Source organism: Ostrinia nubilalis, chromosome 17 (genome assembly GCF_963855985.1).
Source record: "Ostrinia nubilalis chromosome 17, ilOstNubi1.1, whole genome shotgun sequence".
NCBI classification, from domain to species: Eukaryota; Metazoa; Arthropoda; class Insecta; order Lepidoptera; family Crambidae; genus Ostrinia; species Ostrinia nubilalis.
The window spans coordinates 6,305,939-6,331,671 of NC_087104.1; the positions used below are offsets into that span (position 1 = coordinate 6,305,939).

Sequence of the window (25,733 nt, forward strand, 5' to 3'; positions counted from 1 at the left end):
TCCACCTCTGACTGACGATGGACTCGAAAGCTCAGAATCGTATTTATTTTAAACGATCTGGGAATCGAATCCAGGACCTCCCGACACAGAGACCAAAATTAACAATAAAGATAATGATGGTATTTAACTTTTTAGATATAATTTTTCAAAATTTCACAATGCTTCACTGGTTTTTAAAGGCGATCAAGCTGTCGATTCTGGTTACACATAAGTTATAGCAGTGAGAACGAGAGGTCGATAAAGTCTTGTTAGAGTCCACCGAGGCGTAGAACCATTGGTTAACTCACCATATGACATGGTACTGCCTGTTGATTAAGAACTCCCATGCATTGGCCTTATAGCTATAGCTGTCCAAGCCCAGAGCTGAACACTGGCTCTTCAGATAGTCATGACGCGCCTCCATCCGAGCGTTCACCTCCATGAACTTATCTCTGGTGAGGAGCCCCTCATCATGAGTCCCGTTCTCGAAGATGAACTGGAACAAGAATTGAAAAGTCATGTTTTTGTCTAGATTTCCATTGTCCAATGGCCAACGCCATCGTCTGCCAAGCTTTGTGATACGTACTGGAAATGCTTGTGCGTAAAATATTGGACCCAATGTGTGGGGTGCACAATTTGCCGAAAAGTATCGTAGCCAATAAGTATTTAGGTGCACACTTTAGTTTAAAACAATAGCGAAAAGTATTGGAGTCATTGCATGGTGCACCTTTGACATAATATTGTAGCAGAGTGCAGCCAAGCTTGGACGGACTGTATACGTAACGTAGGTACCCAAGAAAGTCATCAACAAACTTTGAGGGAAACTAAATTTCTTACACACCTCACGAATTTGAATCCTGAGTAGGTAGGTACTTTCTATAGATTTTCATGGCCGTCATAACCTGCTAGAGCTAAGCCATAAACTGTTATCTTAGTATGACGATAATAGCTAACGTAATAATATTGTTAGTGACGAACGTAAACACACAAAATAAATCATTAGTGGTGAGTGGTGAAACATTATCAACACAAACCTTGCTCCAAAGTTTATTGACATAACTTGTTCAAATACAAATCGTCCAAAATACATAATAAATACCCTAAATATTTGAGAACTAACTCATACCATAATGTTCTTTTAACAGAACCTTTCTTATGAGCGAGAGAAAAAGCGTAAGCTCTCTAGAATGTTCTAAAAAACCTACCTACAGCGGATTGCTACAAAGGATGGGCAGCTTAAAAGATTCAAGACCCTATTCTCTCCCGTTTTCCAATTACGGGGCCAATCCCAGCGGCATTTAGATCTAATTGATTATTTCTATGCTCGTGGAAAAGCTTCATTCTAAACAACATTTTTATGCCTGACCAGTGACCATCATGTGTTTATGATTTTAAAATTCATAGGTACGTATATCTAAGTTAAACACAGTAGACAAAAAAGTAGTAAAATTAAGAAATCGCTACATATTCCATTAGCGTTAAGAATTCGATTTAGAAACAAATGACAATAGTCATACTGGTCACTGCATCTAGGCCCTAGCCTTTCCTCAAAGAGTGCTAAAGGAGGATGATGCCCGTTTTCACCATCAATCCCTAATTTTTAAGTGACCCTTATGGTAACACACAGGAATTTTGTTTACATAAGGGTTACTTAAAAATTAGGGATTGATGGTGAAAACGTGCATGAGTCTACCATTTTTACAGCCTCTAATTTCTTGAGCTTGAGATCGTCATTGATTGATAGGTACTTACCTCATAATGTAGAGACATAATTACTGAGATATTGTCTCTACACTCGATAACTGCATTCATTCCACCTAAAAAGCTAAAAAAAGTAGCGTAAAATTCGACTTGTAGAATTAATAAAACCTATTTGATTGATGTATACAGAAAAAAACATACATGTAACGTCCTGTTTGAAAAAAATAACTGGGAAATTTTTCTTTTGTTTTTAATAAGAAACAACACTTGTTATTTATTATTTTCGTTATGGGAATAAACAAAAAAGCTCTACATAATTGAACGTTTTAAATAGACCTGTGTTTTCTTTTGCTAAAACGCGTGCTATAAATAAAATTAATTGGTCTTCAATACAATTATAGGTACAAGTATCGTTAAATAATCCAGCAGTACGAGTTGCTAGATCATTAAAATTAAATGTTTTAATAAATGTATAATAGGCGGGCAATTACCAATATTCTGTATTTCTCACCGTATCTTATGTCGGAAAAAACTGAAAACATTTTCGCTAATTACATAGTAAATTGCTTTCATGAATTTACATGAAAAATCTTTTTTGATTTTGATCTTTTTCAGCAGATGACTGCAGTAGGTGAACAAAATTCTTTTTATTGCTATCAAATGAGCCTTAATTATCTCACTCACTTTATCACGATCAATACATATTTCAGTACTAGAGCTCAATTAAATTATGTAGAGCAATCACTTAACTCGAGTAATAAGCCTATGTATAGTGACAATCTTTTCACCATACTTATAAATGATTAATTGATCATTAGCTTGACGTAATAAAATGTAACTAAGTAATTAGTGCCCTAGTGGCGTAAAGTAAGCTCGTTAAAACCACGCCAACACACAATGCCTAATTAAGTAAGTTAAGTTAACTGAAGCTATTTTTATTTATAATACTCCTCCATAATGGTGACAAACTGATTCACTATTAAAGCAAACGAGGAAGCTCTTGGCCTGTATCTCACCTGATGGTAAGTGATGATCAGGCCGAAGGTGGAAGCGAGCTTCACCCGGAATCCTCAACCACGGAGGAACTGGCTATCTTACCTCTAACTGCCGGAACACAACAATGCTGTTAACATTGTTGTTATGGCGACAGACTTAGGTAAGATGGTGGTAGCTAGCCAGGCGGACTTAGAACAAGCCCTACCACCAACCAAAACTGAACAGAAAAATCTGCCCCCACTGGGAATCGAATCCGGGACCTATGTGTCTGATGCAGGTGGTCTTACCACTAGACCACAGAGGCGGTTTTAAAGTGTTGAGTTAATATTATGTATGTTGTTACAGTTAATATGTTGAGTCAAAAGAATACGCTATGATATCTATCTACTATACTTTTTACATTCAATACTAGCTAAGTACTGGATGTAAGCTTTCCCTGAGGACTTCATAAGAGATCTCTAGCTTTTTTTTTATAAAACACGAAATATTCTTTTAAGTATTTCCCGACCAATTCAAATTAGTGTAAGTATTTTATAGGATCTGTATAAAACAACATGTAATGCACTCTAAAATGCTTGCATTTCTGGAAAGTGTGAGGTTTTAAAGTACCTACTTATTCGTACGTACACTTTCACTTAAAAGCTTGTGCTTTCTCCTTTATTGCTGACCTTCGAACATTGCAATTTGAAGTCTCTCTCAGTCTAGATTTTACATTTAAATGGCTATAAATCGTCTCTTCATCATCATTTCAGCCATAGGACGTCCACTGCTGAACATAGGCCTCAATTAACGTGCAAGCTTAATTCCATAAAGTGTAAGTCAGAAGTCGTTTCACAAAACAAATCCTATCTATCAGTCAGTATAACCAATATAAAGCCGTTCGATATGAATTGATTATTTGAATAAGGCTTTTCGTCTAATCAGATTTGAAGTCATTATTGTTGTTCCAATCCAAACAACTTAGTTGCTATTATTACAGACACAGGCAACTCCAGGAAAAACAATATTAGTATTATCAATTCTCATACGACAAATCACATAAATCCAAGGTACGCGAATTCCAAACAAATACAATACAATTCGTGCGCATTCGCTTCAGTAGACAACAATAACTTACCCACCTATTTCATACCGAAGTACTTACGAATACCCTCATATTGTTATCATTTATAGGAAGCGTTTGCTTCAAATTATGTCCTTTGCGTGACTTCGAGCAATGAACTGAGTATTTACGTTTGCGTATCCTTCCAAAGCAATATTCCTCGTTTCTATGACAACGGACTTCGCAATCGTTGAAACTGTATTACAATACAAGCGGCAATTATTATCTTTACAGTGGAAATAAGGGAAATAAAATAATGCTTTTCTATTTACGTGTATACGGTAATCTATCTATCTATGTCAGCCTTTGGGTTCGCCTTCGAACTAAAATGCAATAAAGATTTGAGTATTGAGTATAGGCCTCCTCTTCAAACCTCCACCGATTTCTGTCCCTGGCCACACGCATCCAGTTCACTCCAGCCTGCTGCCGGATATTGTCTGTCCATCGTTTAGACGGTCTCCCGAGTCGCACAACGAGCAATGGAAAGACAGATGCTTGGCGTCTCCCTACGGGATCACAAAAGGAACGAGTGGATCAGAGAAAAGACGAGGATCAGCGACGTGGTGGAAGAGATTGAGAGCCGTAAATGGAGATGGGCAGGGCACATTGCACGGATGAACCAGGATCGCTGGGCCAGAAAGACCCTGGAGTGGAGACCCCGCAACAACACCCGCGCCAGGGGAAGACCGCCTAAACGATACGGTAATAGGTGATAGAATTTAGAAGACCACTCTACTTTTCCCGTGGATGTCGTAAGAGACGACTGAGGGAAATATGAGAACATCACACCTCCCCAACCCGTCAGACCAGCCTGGGGAGCGTAGGTCAAATCAGAGTAAATAGAAATGAGTAGGTCATCTTCATAGAAACGCCCGAGCGCGGTTTGTATGTTAGCGCGGTTTGTATGTTAGCGCGCCAATACGTATGCGGCGCGCACGCACACACTGATAAAATTTATCGTGGATTAGCGGTGAGGTGCGCTGAATTTTGTCAGTGTGTGCGTGCGCGTCGCATACGTATTGGCGCGCGCTCACATACAAACCGCGCTCGGTGCGTTTCTATGAAGATGACCTACTCATTTGTATTTACTCTGGTCAAATCCTCCGTTTGCCTCTGGTAAATTAGAGAAGATTCTCATGCACTGGAGACTAAATGACCTGATGTTGATGATGATGATGACGTAGTTAATATTTTGAGCACACATAAACAATATCGGTCTGTTATACTACGACACGACTATTACACGACTAATACTATAGTTACAACTAAAATGCCAGTGTTTACTTTGATGGATTAACCCCATTCATAAATTGTCGTTGTCGAAATGGTTAAAATGTTTGCTAATTGCAATCATTATGACTAATTACGAGTTTATTAGTGTCAATAAAACGTAACTGTTCCATTTACACGGACTCACGGTCGTTTCTATTCACTGAGTAAACAAAAATAGGTTTTTGTCATTCATTTACTGTAGAGACCATCGTTCAGCCTTTATTTCAGAAATGTAGTCCTTGGTAACGTGAAACCTGCACGGTTATCATTTAAAAAGCAAATGTTGTATTTTCTTATCTATTTTCTACATAATTATACTATTCGATACTATTCCTATAAATAAAAAATAATTGCCATAATGTATGAAAGAGCGACTGAGAACAGCTTGATACTAAAGAAAATTTTGGAAAACCACAGGAAAAGTCCAAAATATCATGGACTTTTATTTTATTTATTTTTTTGTATAAATTGATAGAACTAACTTCTCTACTGTCGGATTAATTTAATATGTAAGTAATATAAAGTCGTGACTAGTATCCCAGTCTATAATTAAAGAATAAAAAAAACTGTAGTTATACCTATTACGATACTAAAAACGGTAAATTCTCGCACTAACATGTGATTACGAAGAGCATGACGTATCCAATTTGGTCATTCGCCTTTAAATTGCGTGTAAATTCATATTAACGGGATTAAACAATAATAGTTTTTATGATTTTAATGTTCTAACTGCGTTGCGTGATATCACACTTTATATGGTTTTGCATTAATTTTTAGACCATAAGACAAGGCAGCTAGATTTAAAATGTGGTGGGAAATATTAAACCCTTTAAATGGCAGTGGGACTGCCATTATAGGTTGAATTTTTTAATGGTAGAGTTATTGGTATTAAGGTTTATCATTCGTTATAAGTTATAAACTAGTTCACGAAACATAACCTAGATGTCTAGGAAACTAATTTTCAGGTTTTTTCGCCTCTCACCTTCAACTTTTTGTGTCAAAACGTTTGGTACATTAAAAAATTACTAAATCTGAAAATGGAGAGTTTTGTGAATGAAAATAATGAAGTTCAAGTATCCTTTTATTATGTTTATATATTTATTAAAGCAATATCTGCCTAATAAAGTTCGTAAGTAAGGTGGGTGGACCATGGAAGGCCACTCTAACGAGTAAACGCTTTTTATTCCTTTATTAACTGGATAAATGAAAAAAACAAATGATCAAATAATAGTTTGTTTTATTGTGTACCATATAAATCACTTTTTTTAACCTAGCTTTAATCAGTATTCATTAAACTTAAGTTTTGTTAAGCTCTTCCAAATGGCCTTGCAAGCAACACGGCTCCAAACAAGGCCAATATTATACATCAGTCGTTCAACTTAAAAATAGAGTTGTAACAATTAATATATTCGCTTTTACTAAAACTACATAATAAGCTCTTTCATTTAAGCAAAACATTAAATGCTCAATATATTTTTATCATTTATAAAAAACTCAAAGAACATTACTTGAACACCATCGTATAACTAAGAATATATTATTGGAAATTATTTAAAAACAGTAGTAATGAGTATTATATTGACATCAAATAAATGCCAACGCGTATTATAATGAAATTAAAAACTTTTTTTTTTACCTCAAATGGCCTTCTTATGGGTCCGTTCTTTGTAAGGCCAAAATGAGTTAATATGAGTTAAAAAGTTTAATAACCCTTGTAAATGAAAATATTATAAATATAAAACATTGTTTTAACTGTAACGGTACGTATTTACTAAAAAGTAACTGTTCATATGTTCATGGTTTGTACATGTTCTTTGTAAGGCCCATGTACCTTAGCAAGGCCAACTGTCAAATTTTTGATGGGCCTTGTAAGGAACCATTGGCTTTGCTGGGAACACTACCAATATTTTAACTTAAATCGAGGCAAAACTATTATTTTTTTCTTTAGTACCATAAACATATCCTTATACGACAGTTCACAGTAAAAAAATATGAAATAATAATAGGTTATCTAACTAAAAACGTACGTTTTGCTGTGCGCGCGAATAACAATTGTAACGTCGATGACCGAAGTCCACGAATCATGAGATCGCACTGCCACAATAGCGGCGCGAGCGACTCGCCGCCGCATCTGTGGCCTTAAGTTTCATGGATCTTAGTGTATAGCCGAAGGAATATGTGTTTTCATGTCAATAACTACGACTTTTTGATAGTTGGCCTTCAAAGGAGCGTGGCCTTCCATGGTCCACCCACCTTACTAAATGCCTTTTACAAGCTTTAGATCATAAATAATATTACTGTTATTGAACTATCAAACGAGATAATCGCAGCTATAAAAACATAGATTATAGTATATTACTTTAAAAAACTATAAATTACGAAAGTAAATCCTAATATTGGATCTAACAGCAAAAACATACTCAGGCTGGCTTATCAGACCATCCTCGTTGAAAAGGAAATCATGACAGTTTAACGTACGTCACCTTTGATTCTTCTAAAATAATTTTACGTCATGGACAGTAATGGACACATTACGGACATATCGACCCTCAAAAATTCTAAGCCGAAAAAAAGATTTGCACATGTGAGCGCGCCTTTACATTTGACCGCACGTGTGTGTAATCATTACAAATAGCTGATTCAAGAGAATGCAAAGTTCACAAAACTAAAGCCCTATTCTGCACATCAATTTGCCTTAATCCATCTCTTTCACTCGCTTTGAAACACTATCATGAGTGAGAGAGACACACGAGTGCTGAAAGTCTGGAAAATTTTGATATCCCTACCTCTACCTGACTCTATCACCTGTCCACAGATTTTGATAGGAGTAAAAGGGACAGATTCGGACAATACGAATCGTTCGGAGAACAGCCTATGAGTCAGTTCTAAACTAAATAATCCGTGGGAACTACGAGGTCAGGCAACTAGTTCAATGGCCAATAAATATAGACTAGCATTCTGTTCGCTAATTGCGATGTGTTGCCAGGAGAAATTCTTTCGAGGAAATGTGTATTGCAGCGAAGATGCGTAGATACTTTGACCCAGTTTCGAAGAAGAGGGTAAAGTTGTAAATGTCAAGTATTGACGGATTTTCGGACGAACTCGTCTAAAAAGTGCGCAATGAGAATTGAATACAAGATAAAAGTCGTAATTTTGATGACAGAAATTTAGCAAACGCGTAAAAATTCAGAATAGAAAACTGAGAGATAAGAGTATGTAGGTACCTACTTAATAATACAGTAACTAACACTATTGATTACAAAACTAAATAACATTAAGCATATTGAAAAATACAATCAATGAAAATCGAAAGCTGACATCTTATCTGAATATGTTATAGTGTATAAATAAACTCATAGTGATAACACCACTCTCACTGAAGAGCGAAAGTAAGCACCTACTCACCACTTTTCCGTTTCATGGAAAAATCCTGTTTAGTAACACTGCTATTAATTATTTTCCGTTCAAGATTCAAAGGAAATGTGAGTTAATTTTCATTTCTGATCTAAGTTTCTGTTATTGTACGTCGAATATAGTCAGTAATAATAAGATTTTTGATAAGTCGTTGACTCTACCTGCATGCTAGATTATCGAAATCAACCCTTAATGTTTTACAGTTAAAATCTTCTATGTTATTCCCGGTCCTTGACCTTCACAATGAACTTGATACTAACTAAGAGATGTATTTCTAAAGTATTAGAATTCCGATTCGCATGCTAAATCGTACAAATCGAGTACCATTCCTATTCGATTTGAGCAATTTACTGCACGAATTGGAACTCTAATGCTTTGGAAATAGGAAGTTCCTTGAAAACAGGAAGATAAAACAAGTTCTACAGTTTTGAACTACTAATCCCAGTCCAAGAAGAGAGATAAAACCAGTAGAGTTACATTTTGTATAGTTAGTCAATAGTGGACTTCGAAATCATTTATTAATCAATTAAGTATCTGTTCATTTCTTTGTAATACCACAGATTACCAATAAGCTACTGTAATACTGAACTGTATCCGCATTTTTATCGCTACTTAACCTTATTAAGCTTCTGTGAGATCGTAAATAAATAGTGATGTAACAAGACGATTTAACTAAGCCGATTAACTTATCGATGTCGGGGCTTCCATCCAACGTCGGAATCAATTTTTAAACGGCTTGCGTAGATAATCGCTCAATTAATTGATAATGTAATCGAGCTACGATAATCTGTATCAAAATGGACGTAGACCGGTCTATTGCTTAGATTTACTTATTCTAATAAATTGTATTATTTTACTTGTATTGTATTGTATTTTACTTGTATTATTAATCTATTAATAGGCGCAGCGTGGGACGTCCACCTACAAGGTGGACCGACGACATCGTAAAGGTAGCAGGGAAGCGCTGGATGCAGGCCGCTACCAATCGATCAATGTGGAAAGCATTAGGGGAGGCCTATGTTCAGCAGTGGACGTCCTATGGCTGACATGATGATGATGATGAATAAATTGTAGAGTATACTAGGAGTAAAATTATGTGTACCTATTCTACAATTTTCATGCTTTAAAAAATGATCATTTACCTACTCGTATACTCGTATTTTTGATAGCTGCCTGTCTTGATGATGGGAGTGACGATTATGAGCCCGTTATTTTTATTAAAGTGTTTATCTTAAAGTATCGAACAGTAAATACCTTATTATTACCACCTCAACAATAAAGTATATCTTATCGCGGTATTTCATTGATTTTAAACGATAACCCCATATACTTGTTGTAAAAAATCGGCGATAAGATTATAGTATCGCATCTTATGCCGGCAGATAAGTTGATTTGGGGTAATCTCAAAAAATACGAAACATTTAATTAATTTATGATGTCTCTGTGTGTCCGCAGTTGAGGCTTGGCAATTGATCAAGTAACAAAACTGGATGCAATCGGAGTAGTAATTTTTCAATTTGCAGCACAATAAGAAAATACCAGGTACGATACAACATCGTGGATTGTGAGCGCGTGTCACAGATTATTTTATAGTTACTGGTTACAAGTTTGGTGTCGATCGATGACACCATATCTATTATGATGTCCTTGTAAATTCGGGGTAAAATTCATTCTTTTGCTGAGAATAGGTATAATAAATTACCAAGATTTGTATTTGATGTGCTTTTGAATTATCGATTGTATGTAAATTAAATTTGATAACTTATACTAAAAAAAAATTGAAAATAATAGATCTAATCATTATTATCACAGAATGCAATTTAAATGTAAATTAATTAATTTATTTATCGATTTATACTTTTACATAGCACATCCCTATTTTAAGGTACCTACCTTTTAAAGCAGTTGCAATGTCAAGCATGGTAAGCATTCCAAATAGCGTTCGAGATTAAAATTTGTTTTGGACTAGTCATGCCTGGCTGACATATTATTATCACAAAATAATAATACTAGTCTGTTAGAAACTACACCTAAAGACATTACTTTATGTAATTCAATTGTGTATTATTCTAAATGTTGTTGTAAATTAACGTTAACCTATTTGAAAAGTCTGTTAAAAATATTTTTCGACGTAGAAGACATACTTTTGTAAAAATAGAAAAGTTACAAAACTAAAGTCTGTTTTTACTCAACAGCTTTTATTGTACCTAAATAGTAATTGAAAGCAATTGATACTTAATTACAAAATTGTCTCGAAGAAACCATTTTAATAGCTTTCATGTTGAGAAAATTGTTATTCATAAAAGTACTTAACTGATCATTTAACAACAATTTAGCTAGAAAACACTGAATGGCTTGCAAACCAGTTTGTACCTAATCTACACTCATGTCGACTACTTGTCAAGCTCACAGTACTATCTTATGATATTCAATTACATTAATTTCAAACCAGTTTCGGTCTCATTAAAATAATCACAAAACTGCATTCTTGGTGGGAAAGTGCATTTACTTGAGCTCTCGAGTGGTTGCACATAAGTGGCTGTGACAGTTTCCGCCATATTTTTTTCTAAGTTAACGGTAGAAACAAAGAAATACTTTTTATCATCATCATCGTCATTGTCTTAGCTCGTACGGGAGTCTACTGGAGATCCCCAGCCTTTTTTGAGGGACCAAAGTAAGTATGGCATTGGCACAAAGTAAATATTCCGCTTTTATGTCCAACCGCTGCCAGCTACGAGCACCGATCTTTTTGAGGTCGTCAGTCCATCGAGCAAGTTGATTTCCTACTTGTTGTACTACCTGTGCAATTGACCAGTGTTTGATCGATCTATGGTATGGAACACGCTCTATTTTCGCTATGAAATAAGTACGAGTAAGTGCGCGATCTTAGTTCCAGCACTTCGATACAAATATACTCATAATATGGAAAGTGCTGGGAAGAAACGCTGGAAAATAATTTGTTACAAACATACAAATATTTTTTTAATTTCGCTGTGTGTTGCGAATTTAAATCAAGCTCGACTAATGAAGTGATGAAAGCACTATCTGATTTAACATAATGTTTTAACACAATGCCATTGGCACATGCCAAACTGTGTCAGTGAATCATGTTGTTTTTTGCCGACTAGAACCAGGTCGGGGAAGCGCTGACACCCGCTTTGCGGTTCACTTAGAAGAAGCTTAGAAATGCTATCTGGGGGCACGGCAGTGCCCCCACCAAGTCGAGCAAAAAAGCGGCACGGCCGTACCATCCTTTTCTCGAAGCAATTCAGGCCATTTTCGACTGCCTGTAACTTCGTTGTGGATAAAACTAGAAGGCTGAATTTTCATTAGCTATGCAGGCATTGTAAAGACACGGTATATTTAAAATTTCATTCAATTTGAACCAGTAGTTTAGGAATTATAACGGGTCAAAGTTACTTAATTTTGTCACTCACTGACTCACCGATCATCAAAACTCTAAGGCACTTCTAGTAGACCTAGAAGCTTCAAATTTGGAATATAAGTAGTGTTTGGTGTATGAATCAAGGAAAAACTAAAATATTTGGGGGCACGGTAGTGCAACCGCCAAGTCGAGTAAAATTTTTCAATTTCGGTCCAGTTTTCTAGATACATAACTGCTGTCTACAAAATACAAAAAGAAATGAGATCCCATCAAAAACAATACTTGTCAAAAAAACCAAGTCTCGCAACTCAGTTGTTCTACGGTAAAAAGTTGTGAGATCCATGTAATACCAAGTCCAGGCCAGGAAATCTTTAACGTTTTACATAAATATATTGACTTGGCCATCGCATGAAAACACGTGTAAATTAAATTATTTAGTGCGATGGCCAAGTCAATATATTTATGTAAAACGTTAAAGATTTCCTGGCCTGGACTTGGTATTACATGGATCTCACAACTTTTTACCGTAGAACAACTGAGTTGCGAGACTTGGTTTTTTTGACAAGTATTGTTTTTGATGGGATTGTTCTGTTTCAAATATATTGTCTAGCCGTTATAACTGTATCTAAATTAGCAGAAGCTCTGTATAGATTGAAAGGTATTTTAATATGAGGAAAACATTAAGGCTGGGTTGCACCATCTTACTTTAACTTTTACAAACGTCAAAAATCTGTCAAACTCCATACAAAAAACACCGGCTATCTTTATAGTTACGGTCAAAGTTAGGTGGTGCAACTCAGCCTAAGTGAAGTTTTTGTTAGGTCAATTACTTAGACTGGGTTGCACCATCTTACTTTAACTGTGACAAACGTCAAAAATCTGTCAAACTCCATACAAAAATCACCGGTTATCGTCATAGTTACCGTCAAAATTAGGTGGTGCAACCCACCCTAAATGTCTCTTGAAAAAGCGCGCTATATTGGGTTATCCATCTTCTGGGTGCCATAATAATATACGGAAACATTGTCAGGTATTTTTGCTCACAGTAGAGGTGGGGTTTGATTGTCAGATAGAATACACTAATCGAAAGAAATAGATTAGAATACAGCTATGCCCCACCCAGGAGTTCGTTTTTATTTAACATACGTTAACATACGTTTGGCTTTGCGTGCTTCCTCATTACAACCAGTATAAAGTTTATATTAAAATTGAATGTCACCTTTGATCCTGACTCGCCCGTGGCCAGACTACAAACTACAAACACGGAATGTGCATTGTTATTATTATGTTAGGTTTTGATTCAAAATAACATCTATTTCAAGTGCATAGATGCCATAGTGTCTAGTTTGACTTGATGTCGATCGTATCTTTTTACATTGGCACCAGAAAAACGGTCCAGCCGTTTTTTAGAAGTTTTAGAATAAGATTAGTGGTTTGCCTTAACTTTTTATATTGTTTTTTCAAATCTATCGTGTTTTATTTTGAGAATGTTGTTATAAAATAAAATTGCACAGTGGTGTTTTAGTTCCAAGGTTTATTCAAGAAATCCATAGTATACAGGGTGGAATTTTGTAATGCCACCTGGAGGGAAAGAACTTTTAATATTGTAGATAGAAAATTTTACTCTAAGAAAACATTCCTTTATTTTTGAAAACAATGAGAACTCCATTCAAAGATTTATGAAAATTTTTCGAAAATTCACTACCATACCATACAATTTTTTGTAAATAATTAAAATAATTTAAGATTTCATGGTTTAACCCTAACGATCGATCCAATAAAAATACAGGGTGTAATTTTTAACAAATTTTAGTTGGTTCGATTCCCGGGTGTGGCATGCAAATTTTTGGAAATCGTTGAATGTAATTCTATTTCTTTTCAAAAATAAAGGAATGTTTTCTTTGAGTAAAATTTTCTATCTACATTATTAAGAGTACTTTCCCTCCAGGTGGCATTACAAAATTCCACCCTGTATATCTTCCCATGTACGTTTAAAATCTACAAATGAATTAAAAGCAAATTGAAAGGATACTCTATAAGTCTTCTATTAGTCATCTAGGTATGTACCTACTCGTAGTAAGAGTATATTTTAATGAATGAATATCGTACAACTTCACTTTGACAAAAAACAAACACCTACGTGCATCCTTGGTTTTGTTTATGTGGCTATAGAATCTATCATTCTTTTTATACAATGGGAGAGTCTTGCACTTTAAGCATTAGAACGAATTTCTCCAAACCACAACTACAATTAACTTCTTCACGATTTGCAATAGAACTCGTGGAAATAAACCACGAACGCGGATCTTGAGGTCAAAAAACAGGTCGCGTCGAGACCGCCTTTGGATTTACAATTAAAATCGAATGTTCGTGACTCGCCGCTACAGGCAAGTTCAGTTAGATGCTAGCTTGGCCTTCCCACCATGCTACTCGTACTTTAGCAATGGTGAATCAGAATAGGTAAGCTAAATTTTAAGTAAGTAACTTAGGTTAATAAGACCCATCTTAAATGATACTCATAATCAGATGTGATTGGTAGGATATCAATCATCATCACCAGATTTGGTGTCCGTTGTAGTAGTATGACCCTCTTTCATTTACCAGAGGCAAATGGAGGATTCGATCTGCACTTTTCATGCTAGCCAGACGGTTTGAGGAGGCCTGATGTGATACTTATTTATATTTGAGTACCTACTTGTTCTTGATGATCATTTTATAAAAGAACCTGAAAGTAGGTCATTAGCAACACAAAAACAGATTTTGTATAAAAATACCTTAACAATAGGAATCTGAATTCAATGTCAATTCTAATCAATTTTACTGTAGATATTTATTGATTGTCTTCTATTTGACTGACAAAATGAGGAAACTTAGGTACTAGCTACTGTCTTACATAATGAAACTTGGAAAAAAGTGTTGCCTTGAAGTCTAGTAACAAACTTTGACTCAATAAAGTTCTGAATTCGATATTCAGGAAAAGTATCACAGGCTAGTGATACAAGGACGTTGATATCAAACTTAATAGACTACCTACTGACATACTAGGGTTCATCTTTTATGAATTCATTACTAAGTTACCAGCGTCATTAGTAGGTGACATTTTATAAATTATTCCGTTAAATATCTGATATTCTGTTAAACTGTGTTTGAATTAAATAAATTTATTTTTCTATCTTCTTTCTACGCCACATATTATGATCCTAGTGGTAGAGGTGGTAACTCAAAATATTCACATGAACTATGTAATAGCAAAGTCGTATCTTTCCATTTTTATAAAACCTACCCGCCGTTGACCCGTATATTTTTACGAGGCATCGATGTCATCTGACAAACAGCGAAACACTACCACGAAATTGTTTTGGGCCTTTACACTGCACGACTTGAGCAGGTCAAATTTTAAAGCTAATGCTTTATTTATTTAATAATAACAAATTAATGTAGGAGGACTCTACGACTATAGTCGGCGAAAAATGTCGGTGTAACCTGCATTAGAATAAAATAAAATTAAAGAAAAAGCATGTGAACTGAACGAAAAATATGACACAAATCTGCCATCCCAACAACATAACGGGTCTTTCCAATGCCTTCTTCAATTCTCACTTCACTCCAAATTCGTGACTTATTAGCACATTTCAAACTTGCAACATTCGTTTTTGAGAGTTATTATTGACTTTTCACTTTGTAATACGCAAATTGAAAGATGTCCCATTTATAATACGAGTAGTTACCAATATCTACGCCCTAACTAAAAAAACTACAGTCTACCTACAGCGTAGTCAGAATAACTATTACGTGGATTGGCCGTTTCATTACTATAAGAACTTTTGTATTGTAAGGTACTTGATACAAATAAGGCCTACCTAACTTTAAATGCTTATATTTTAATAAATATTAACGCCAATCAACAAAAACAAGGTTAATTAACTTCTTCCATCCTTTAATTTTAGCAATATTACAAAAAATAACACAATTTTTAACTAAATCTCTTCAAAATAAGCAAATTACGAAACCACTGATTTTGGCTTTAATAAATCACCTACACGGAATAAGGCCTATATGATTCAAATGCCTCTAGACCTTAAAATTGAGGTTGTATTAAACAAAATGTGGTCTTATATCATTAAACACGTCGATTTGTTTGCGTTATTAAAATTTTACCTAGCTAGTAAACAGAAATATACTGTATATCTCTAGATAAACTTAAACTCCACTTATTAAGAATTATACATAAATTATAGATAAAATTAAATATTCATAGTAACAAAGTAATGATTCCTTACATATATTATTGAAAAAAATATCAAAAACAAACAATATTATTTTTTTGTATAGGGCTTATTAAAACACCGTGTTCGAATAAGGCCTACACATAAAACCTTTTAAATGAATCAGTTTAGGAATATCATTTAGTCTTGAATTTTTGTAAACAAAATGAGATCTCTATTTTTATTAGAACCAGTGCATAAAAAGGCTTCTGAATCATCTTTACGAACTCCTACACAATATTTGTGATACCACCAAAAGCAGTCCTTTATGGTCGCATATCTGCTACTTTGTCTTCGAGACAGGCATGATAATACCAGCTTTTATTCTTCTTTCCTTTAGAATTATACATACGGCTTTTTTTCTTATTTTTTTATTGATTTTGTATTTTTTTTTCTTTTTTTTAAAGGGTTTGTAATTTTTTTCGACTCTGTTTTCTTTTTCTTTTCTGTGCTGTTAGTAACATTCTTATTAAATAAATATTAGTTACTCTTTTACTCATTTAGTTTAATGAATTTGTCCGTAATCAGGTGTTAACATAAGTATCTAATATGGCCTACCATGCTGAAATAAGGCCTAGGCCTTATTCGATATCTCGCTCTTGTTGTCTTCAAAAATTTACAAATAATGCATCTATAGCCAGTAGTACAAATTAAGGTAATTATTAGATAGTAAGAAATATTTAGAAACGATTACCAAGAAAAGCTTAATCTAAAACAGCGTCATTTTACCGAAAATTTAAGATGAAATCGCCAGATTTTTATAAGACAGCACGAAATCACCCACCACCTCAGAAGAACGCGTGCCAATTGGTACTGGGATCGTGGATCGGGATGCTCTTGCACTCTACCGGGTTATAGGGCATATGAGTACGTGTCCTTGAAGTATTATCCCGGTTGGATTTATTTATCTGTGTTTTCTGATGCATAGGCCTTATTAGAACGTAGGCCTTATTTGTATCAAGTACCTTATTACAGAAAAGTGATAGAGAAACGGCTGTGTCACATTATTTTGGCTAGATTGTAGAGTTTGTTACTAGTAGTTAGTAGTGTAGTTATTAGAATATTGTAATTTAATTATAGTAATTAGAAGTTTGGCTCTACATGAGATCTGAAAACTTTTTACAATGCGAGCCATTTATGGGTTAGATACAGTATCATTAGATAGCTCCCCTTAATCCCAAAGGTACATATCAATGGGTTCTATATTGGCTCACATAAAATTCTAAATCCTATTCTTTGTCTTACTACCGATTTGTGTTCATAATAATCTCTCTTCATAATTTTATTTTTCATACTTTTTTTATTCATACATTTTTATTACTACCATCGGAGCTCATAACAGTTAGTAATCATAATTTTTTTATCAATACTGTTACTACCAAGAAACATTTAAAATACATAATTTTTATTTTCAGATCTTTTTTCTTCATAACATTCATTGATCATATTGTTTTAATTAATAATGTTGTTACTAAGAACATACTTCAACTCATAATGTTGTTGTTCAGAATAATTTACTTTATAACAGACATACTCGTATCTTTAAAAAAATCATATATAATCTAATAGAGTAGATAAGCATGCAGCATGAAAGTAAGCATGCAGCATGCATTGGTATCTCCTCGTCTCCGGCGCTGCGGGATGTGCAGCCCTTCCGCCCTTGCGTAACGAGGCTCAGGCACCCACGTTTGCTTCCGCAGCTTCGGCTTTTTGGATCGCCATCGGCGCCTTCGGCGCCTCGGCGACCAGCCTCAGCCGCTCCAGCTCACCCGGGCGCCTGAGCCTCGTTACAGCGGGCGAGGGCTGCTCTCCCTCCGCGCCTCCGGCTTTTAAATTACACTCTAGGGGTAGGGCAGACAAGACTACGTGGAGTCGGTTTTGCAGCGATTCGTTTCTGTCACGTTAGTTTTGTGGCACAAAATATTGCCTATTTTGGACCATTTCAAATTAATTTAATGTTAAAATACGATTTAATACGAATATAGACATCATGATTTTCAATAATATGGATAAATACATTTATGAGTAATAAAGGACATCATCCATTTTGGTCCAAAATCAAAAGTGCCGGCCAAAAAATAAAAGTGCTGTATTCTGATAGAATACGTCCGCCTTAGCATTTATTACTATGGCACCAAAGCTGTAGCACCACTGTGCATCGTAGTATTTGAGTTCTAAAAATATATGAAACGACTGACTTTGATCTCAAATACATACTACGACGCACAGTGGTGCTACAGCTTTGGTGTCATAGTAACAAATGCTAAGGCGGACGCATTCTGTCAGAATACAGCACTTTTTTTTTATTGGCCGACATTTTTGTTTTTGAACAAAAAATGTATGAATCGTCGATGAATTTTAGATCTCAAATACTCGACGCACAGTGGTGCTACAGCTTTGGTGCCATAGTAACAAATGCTAAGGCGGACGTATTCTGTCAGAATACAGCACTTTTTTTTTTATTGGCCGACACTTTTGATTTTGAACAAAAAATGTATGAATAGTCGATGACTTTTAGATCTCAAATACTCGACGCACAGTGGAGCTACGGCTTTGGTGCCATAGTAACAAATGCTAAGGCAGACGTATTCTGTCAGAATACAGCACTATTTTTTGTTGGCCGGCACTTTTGATTTTGGACCAAAAATATATGAAACGTGGATGATGTCCTTTATGAAAACAAATATTAGGATACATCACATTTATGAATATTATAGTTATTTATTCGAATGATTATGAGTTTCGATCATTAGTATAGAAAAATATATGAAAACAAATATTAGTAAAAACTAAGTGTATGATTAGTGATATTATGAATATCAATGATTATGTTTTTAAATAAGTAGGTTTTAAATTTTTTATGAAGAATGATCATTATGGTATCAAATTGTATGAGAAATATTTTCGGACCTCCAATGATAGGAATTGAAAAGTTATGTAAGAAAATGCGCTACCATATCAATGTACCTTTGTTTGTCATCTTTCATCCGCTTTGCAATGGAGGAAGTCGAACCTTAACTTCGAACTTCTCCTAGTTATGTTCTTCTGATTAATTTCGTTGCGGGTCCAATGACAGTTAACTTTCCCCCGGGAAAAACTTGACCTTCACTGGATAAGCTTTTTTGGCAGTCTGTAGATCCTGGCTATACAGGAGTTGCAGCGGTGGGAAAGAGAGGTGGGAATAGTCCCGTATACAGTCGTCCACGATAAACAACCGTCCCGTGTAAAAGCCAGGGAGGCATTACAGCTCACCCTTCCGGCGGCCTATTGATTTGCCATCGCCGCTTATGTCGAGTCGAGACGCGACTCGTTGCCAACGGGTGAATAGCTCATCTGTTTGAATTACGAGTTGGAGCAGCTCTTGATATAAATAAGTATGATAATACATGATAGATTACAACAACAGTGTAAAACTTTGAGCGTTAAGTTAAGAAAGATTTTTTCAATGCCTACGAAAGTTATCTCTAGGCCACTAGACATTATCAGTAATAATGACGTCCTTCCTTTGGTAATGATATTCAAAATCTCCCTACACAGAAATAACCTTGTCGCTCTATAACCGTCATTTTTTTATTCTGCTTCTGTTTTGTCTCTCACCACTAGAATCACAAGGTTTTAGATTACCGTAAAAGAGCTTTTTATTTCACAAAATTACGCATTTTGTTGTAAAATAACACCAGTTACATAAAATATGCTGTTTGCTTAAAGCTTTAAATGTCATCGTCTGTACAAGCTCTGCTTTGTGTAATTCTTGATTCCTGAAAAGTTCTCGTTGCGTTTCAATAAAAATTTTAACCCTAACAAACATAATAATTACTTAATTAGGTACTAAAAACTATCACAAAACATGACGAACAATACAATCCACAGACAACAGTACTACCAACTACGACAGTAAAAGCTCTACCGATCACGATATCACGAATCTAATTGTTACTCTGCTCTTTTATTACCTTATCAGTTTGATATCACAGAATAGATAGGTTCCTAAAATGTTTCGAACCCAGTAAAAATGGATCAATACCAGTACAGTAAAGCTAGGAACTCATGATTTGGTTTTTCGAACCTGAATGCGAAGCGATGTAATACCGATTCATAAGTTCATGGCCTTATATTCGCTCTTAAAAATGTACGAGTATTCGTACCGTTTGTCAAATAATGCCCGGTTCCCATTTCAAAAAACATTATGACCATTGAAACTTGATGTTAGAAAATTTTACTCCGTTAGTGAATCGCTTTTTTTTTAATTATAGGAAAGAGGCATTAGGGACAAGAATGCTTAGCGTGCAAGAGTTTTGTGGGAGATCCGTGTTAAATTAACGTATAATTTGTTTAATATTATATACTTTAACTTCACACATAACAAACCAGAGGGTACAAAAGCAAGGGTTGTCAACTTTGTGGTTTCGGTTCTGGTATCCGTGGTAACTGGTATCACACCGATCGTGCACGGTCGTCAAAGGACCTTTTTAGTGTTAAAGCGTGGTGCATAGTGTTAGTCACAGTCAAATTGTAGAACGCAAGTAAATTCATCAAATTAGGTATCTCTGATGGCTCTGGGTGATGGTTGCATTAGTAAATCATTGATAACAGTTATTATTTAAAAAATAAATGCCCTCTAGATTTTCAGGCATTTTTGCAATTTTAAGTAAGTTAGTTGTGACGTTTTTTCAGCAGTTTTTTTTTCGGATAAATAATCACATCACTTTATTAGTGTTACCAAAAAATTACGTTATTATGCAAACCACCATCTCGTGCTGTCAAAAAGATACCAATTCTTGCGTTACAATTTCAGGGATCGGTGGGGTGGTACATCGCAAACTTTAATTTTACCTGTTTCGATAATGTAGGTGTTGTTATCGCAAATGCGGGATTGTAATACGTCTCGTTAATTTTATAGAAGTCGCTCTGCAAAAAAAGAAATTTGCCCTCAATTTGTAATTTAGGACTCGCCGTCATATCGCCATTTACACATAAAAAAAACCTCTATTTTTATTTTTGTATTTTAAATTGTTTTTGGTCTTTTTTGTAAATATGGTTATCATTAAAATCCCAATCCTGGAGGAGTAATAAGGACATGCACAATTAGTAATTTCTTTAAAACCTACAAGTAATTTCGAACTTCATGTTCCGTAGACTGTAAATAACGATACTGTTTACAAACATAAGTAATTAACCGTTGACCCAGTTGAAGTTGACGTATGGTTGATGGAGGGTCTCGGTATACCCATAAATAAAATTCGTAAACACAGACTAATCAACTTTTTGTGTAAGAGGAGGGTTGGCTTGAATGACGGTGAGCCTACATTGGATGGTGTAAACAAAAAACTGGCACAGTTCAATGTAACTTCCCGATAAATAGTATAGTTTAACATTATTTTCTAGTAAGTACTAAGAAAGATTAGTGATTTTTTATGTAAAAAAAAATATTTTGAGGAAAGCTCGATTTTGATAGCGAAATAATCTAAAATACAATAATCGGTATAAAGCTTCTCATAATTAATTAAGTAGATACCTATTATGGCTAATGATAAATAGATAACGAATTCTATAAACGAGTAGGTATGATTAGTAAGCTTTCTGCGATAATGTTATAAATATGTACTATAATTATTGTGTCACTTTATCCTGCTAAGCTACCCATAAAATTATAATTTATTAATTAATTGGTAGCGGGCTCTTATAATTACATCTACTTGAAACTATAAAACATTATTGGTATTTACAAGCACTATAAAATAAAAATGTCTTGTTCTGTTAAGTCGTTTTGATATAAAGTTTAAGCTTACATTTTAAAGGATTTTTGAGTTCTAATTTATTACGAATGAAATGAGAAATCTACATTTTGTAAAAAAGTAGACCATAATAATAATCTACGATACTTAAAAAACCCCTTCTGACTGAAACAGGAACAAGAAATTAAAGTAAAAAAGTACTTAAAACATCAAATCCAACTCACCTCTTGGTAGAACACCCTTTTTGAGTTGTAGGTCAGGTTGTACTGCTGATCAGCCACCATCAGCAGGATCGTGAATGGTAGCAGGAAGGCTGCTGCAGCCAGGAAGGCCACGCAGCGTCCTAACCGCAGCATACTCAGGTTTCTTCTCCCCATTTTAGCGGAAAATTTTCTTTGCACTGTTTTTCACTTTGGTTCTCATGCGGTACGCCTGCCAGTGTTGAGTGTTGACACTATAATAAATGTTTTAAATTAGAATACCAGATTTTAATACCATTCGACGTCACCATTAGTGCAGTAAATTATTAATGTCAATCATTATCCAAAAGAAACGAATGACGTTGTTAATTGATCGCGGAAGTCTTAATTACAAGTCTATTAAATGAGGTAATTAGCACAACATGTTTTGCGAATCACACTTAGATTAAAAGTGAGAAGTGAACAAAATAGTTCAATTCTAAATACCAGCTGATATCATAACAAGTGGCCTCTCGATAAAAATTGGTACCTATCTCATTAAAACCGAATCTTAATTATTTCCCGCATTATCGTAATTTTTATCACATTCTAGCAACATCAACGCGTACCCATTTACGCATTTTGATGTTTTATAATCAAATACTTTTATGCTTATTACTGCAAGCTATTTAAATATGAAAGAGTGTAGATTTCTCCAATGGCAACTACAATAATTAGTCTGTTAGTTTAGAACGCTGTTGATTGCAGAGAAGAAGAATGTGATGTGTTTGCATCGTCAAAAACATAAAAAAATTAAAAGTCACACATCCCGGGATGGGCTCAAAGTCCATAAAAAGTTTCTTAATTCAAATTTTTGGCCAGTACCTACCACGAGGCCATCAAAGTTCATGAGTGGACTGGTTCGGAACGGATGACGATTGTAATTTAAAAATAACCGTAAAATGGCGGAAACGGATGTGAATCGCGACAATTCGAAACGGTCATTGTCAACTCATTAGCGACAGGAATTATTCAATTTAGCTTTGGCTCATTTATAGCTGAATAGTGATGGAACTGCGTGACCGTAAACTAAGTGTAATTGTAACATAATATGAAGTGGCATTGTAGTGAGCTATTTTTTGATCCAAATGTACCTACTTAGTTGTTGTGCTATGAATGCTTTTTATGACTAAGTTGCTCAAGAGCTAGTGCATTTTTGTTTGCATAAATTGAACTTGCTAACCTTCCAAGATTCATGGAAATAATTTGAATTTCATCAAATACGTTCTTAAATAATACTTGTTATTTGCGCTCTTTATATCTTTTAAATTAATATTCTCGCTAGATATAAGTATTTACGAGTATTTTTCTAAATTTTATTCCTTTGTCTATTGCATGCTAGTTACTTACAATGCAGTGAGCTGGTTCTATGCCGAACTAACATTTAACTGTACTAATGAATTTCCCATACTTTCCCGATGCATTGGAAAAGCGACCTTTGGAGCCACCACCTTACTACCTCATGATAAGGTCCAAGCTTTCGTCAAACATTACTTTAAACCAGTAGAATCCGGTTCCAGCACAAGAAAGCACCGAATTTGGTATTCAAGTCCCATCAGACGATTCAAAGAAAGCAAGTCTCCACGCGAACATTCTTTCGTCATTAAAATTCTACCAAAAAACTTGTAATTCCGTTCCCGAAGCAATGCGATAAAAAACTTCGCAGGCCGGTTCCATAGAGTTTAATTTTTGATATTAAGAAAGGTTTTGTGTGTAAATTGGTTCCCGGTACGGCCGTGCGGCGTACTCGGCAAATTGGGTAGGATTGCGCATGTATAGTAAACATTAGGGATGCGCGGAGTTTTCGGCTTTATTTCTGTTTTGGTCGAAACCCGCTATACCTACACCTATGTACTTATTATGGTAGTAGATATTGGTATTGCTTTTTTTAAGATTGATGTCATGCTGCAAACGCTATGGATACTTCTGCATTTTCTGCAATTGTGATTTAAAGGTATTTAAAAACATACTGTAATTGACAAAAATATAGAGTCTCATTTATTTTTGCAAGTAGGCTTTTAAAAAGCGTTTTTACACATCCTACTAGTGTCCGACCGAAACTAGTTTTACGACCGAAACCGAAACCGAAAACGAATTTCGGCAACGGTGTCTATTTCGGCCGAAACCGAAACCGAAACCGAAACTTCCTTACAAGGCTCATATTTTGAGGGAAAAATAAAGAAAACGTTATTATAATCAGTCAGTCTTTATTGTTTTCTCTTTAAATTGCATTAAAATTGAACGTATAAAGCGCCTTTTAAAAACTAAACACTCTAAAAGGTATCAAATTATGTATTAAAAAAGAAAAAGAAGGATTTATTGTCTAGATTTTTTTTAATTACTCGCAATATTCTGGACATCTACATAACCCGTCCCATGGTCGGGCCTTTTACCTTAATAATTTCTCAAAACATAATTGGTAGTACGTAAGTTAGCATCTACTGTACTTGCCACTTGGATACCTTGGTGATAAATACTAAAATGAAATTTGAAACTCTGAATCCATAATATTATCACCATGAAATGCACTATAGTTATTTCATTACTAACTACCTAACTCATATTTGTTTACTAATAGAATTTGCGAACCAAAAAAAAATTGTAGGTTAGATTAAACTTGATTTTTTTTATGTTTACTACCTGCTCTTATATTATAACGAGATAAAACTTAACAAATTCAAAATAAATCACTCGAAAACTCCACCACAACAAAACAAAACTAACACCAAACAAACAAGCGAGCGAATCACGACATTGGGTCTGATCGGATTCATTCACTCATTCGACGTGCCGAACATGACCGATAACAGCGCGGAAACTCCCGAATGCACATTCGGTTTCGGTCGTAGTTTCGGCAAGTTTGCCGCCGAAAACGAAACTAAACCGAAACTCGTGTTTTTACCGAAACTCAACCGAAAACGAAACCGAAACCGAACATTCGGTCGGACACTACATCCTACTATTACTTTGCCTACCACTGCTTTGGAAGAATGAATGAGCTAGTGCTGAGAAGAAGCAACGCAAGAAACTAGTCAGTATTGTCAGTCTAATATCTTGCTACCTACCTATTTTTGTTTTGAAGTCACTCTGTAGCAAAACAAACCCACAAAATTCCATATTTCCTACAGAACCCACCCATAATACTTCACCGCATTCGGCGCATAGCAATATAACTGTGCGATATGACGCGCCGCGGACGTGCCCTTACAAATGAAGTTTACTGTTATAATGGCCGGTGGACGGTGAAAAATTTGTACGCTGCGGTTGTGTAAGGCATAAAGCAAGTAACACTGTGTGGAACAAGGAAACAAGAATGCAGCAGAGTGGTAGCGTTTTCGGCGTTGACCCACGCGAATTTCGGCCAGTCACTGAAAGTATTATCATGCACGCGCCTTTCAATAAAAGCACTTTTATTAAAAACTTTTTTAGTGTTATTTAGTCGCATCTCGAACTAAAATGAAAAAAAAAACAAAAATTATCTTACATAAAACGCATCATTAAAGATTGAACTATTTAATTGACTATTAATTTTTAACCGACTTTTAAAAAAGGAGGTTCTCAATTCGGTTAGTATGTTTTTTAGGATTGTACATAACATCTGTAATAATATGGAATAATCTAATTTTGGATTTGACATTTGATCTA

At 35.1% G+C, this 25,733-nt stretch overlaps 1 protein-coding gene across 2 annotated transcripts in view; it reads right to left on the minus strand.

Moving 5' to 3' along the window:
• Window positions 1–25,733, minus strand: part of LOC135079942 (carbohydrate sulfotransferase 11) — a 53,093-nt gene that overhangs the window by 8,168 nt on the left and 19,192 nt on the right. The window contains exons 2-4 of one of the 2 annotated variants that reach the window (XM_063974586.1): window positions 22,074–22,303; window positions 20,948–21,022; window positions 288–475 (exon numbers count right to left, since the gene is read on the minus strand). In XM_063974586.1, the coding sequence (XP_063830656.1) occupies window positions 288–475; window positions 20,948–21,022; window positions 22,074–22,226 (416 nt within the window). In that variant the 5' untranslated portion in view covers window positions 22,227–22,303. The remainder of the gene's footprint in view (window positions 1–287; window positions 476–20,947; window positions 21,023–22,073; window positions 22,304–25,733) is intronic. The other variant, XM_063974587.1, reaches the window with a different exon arrangement.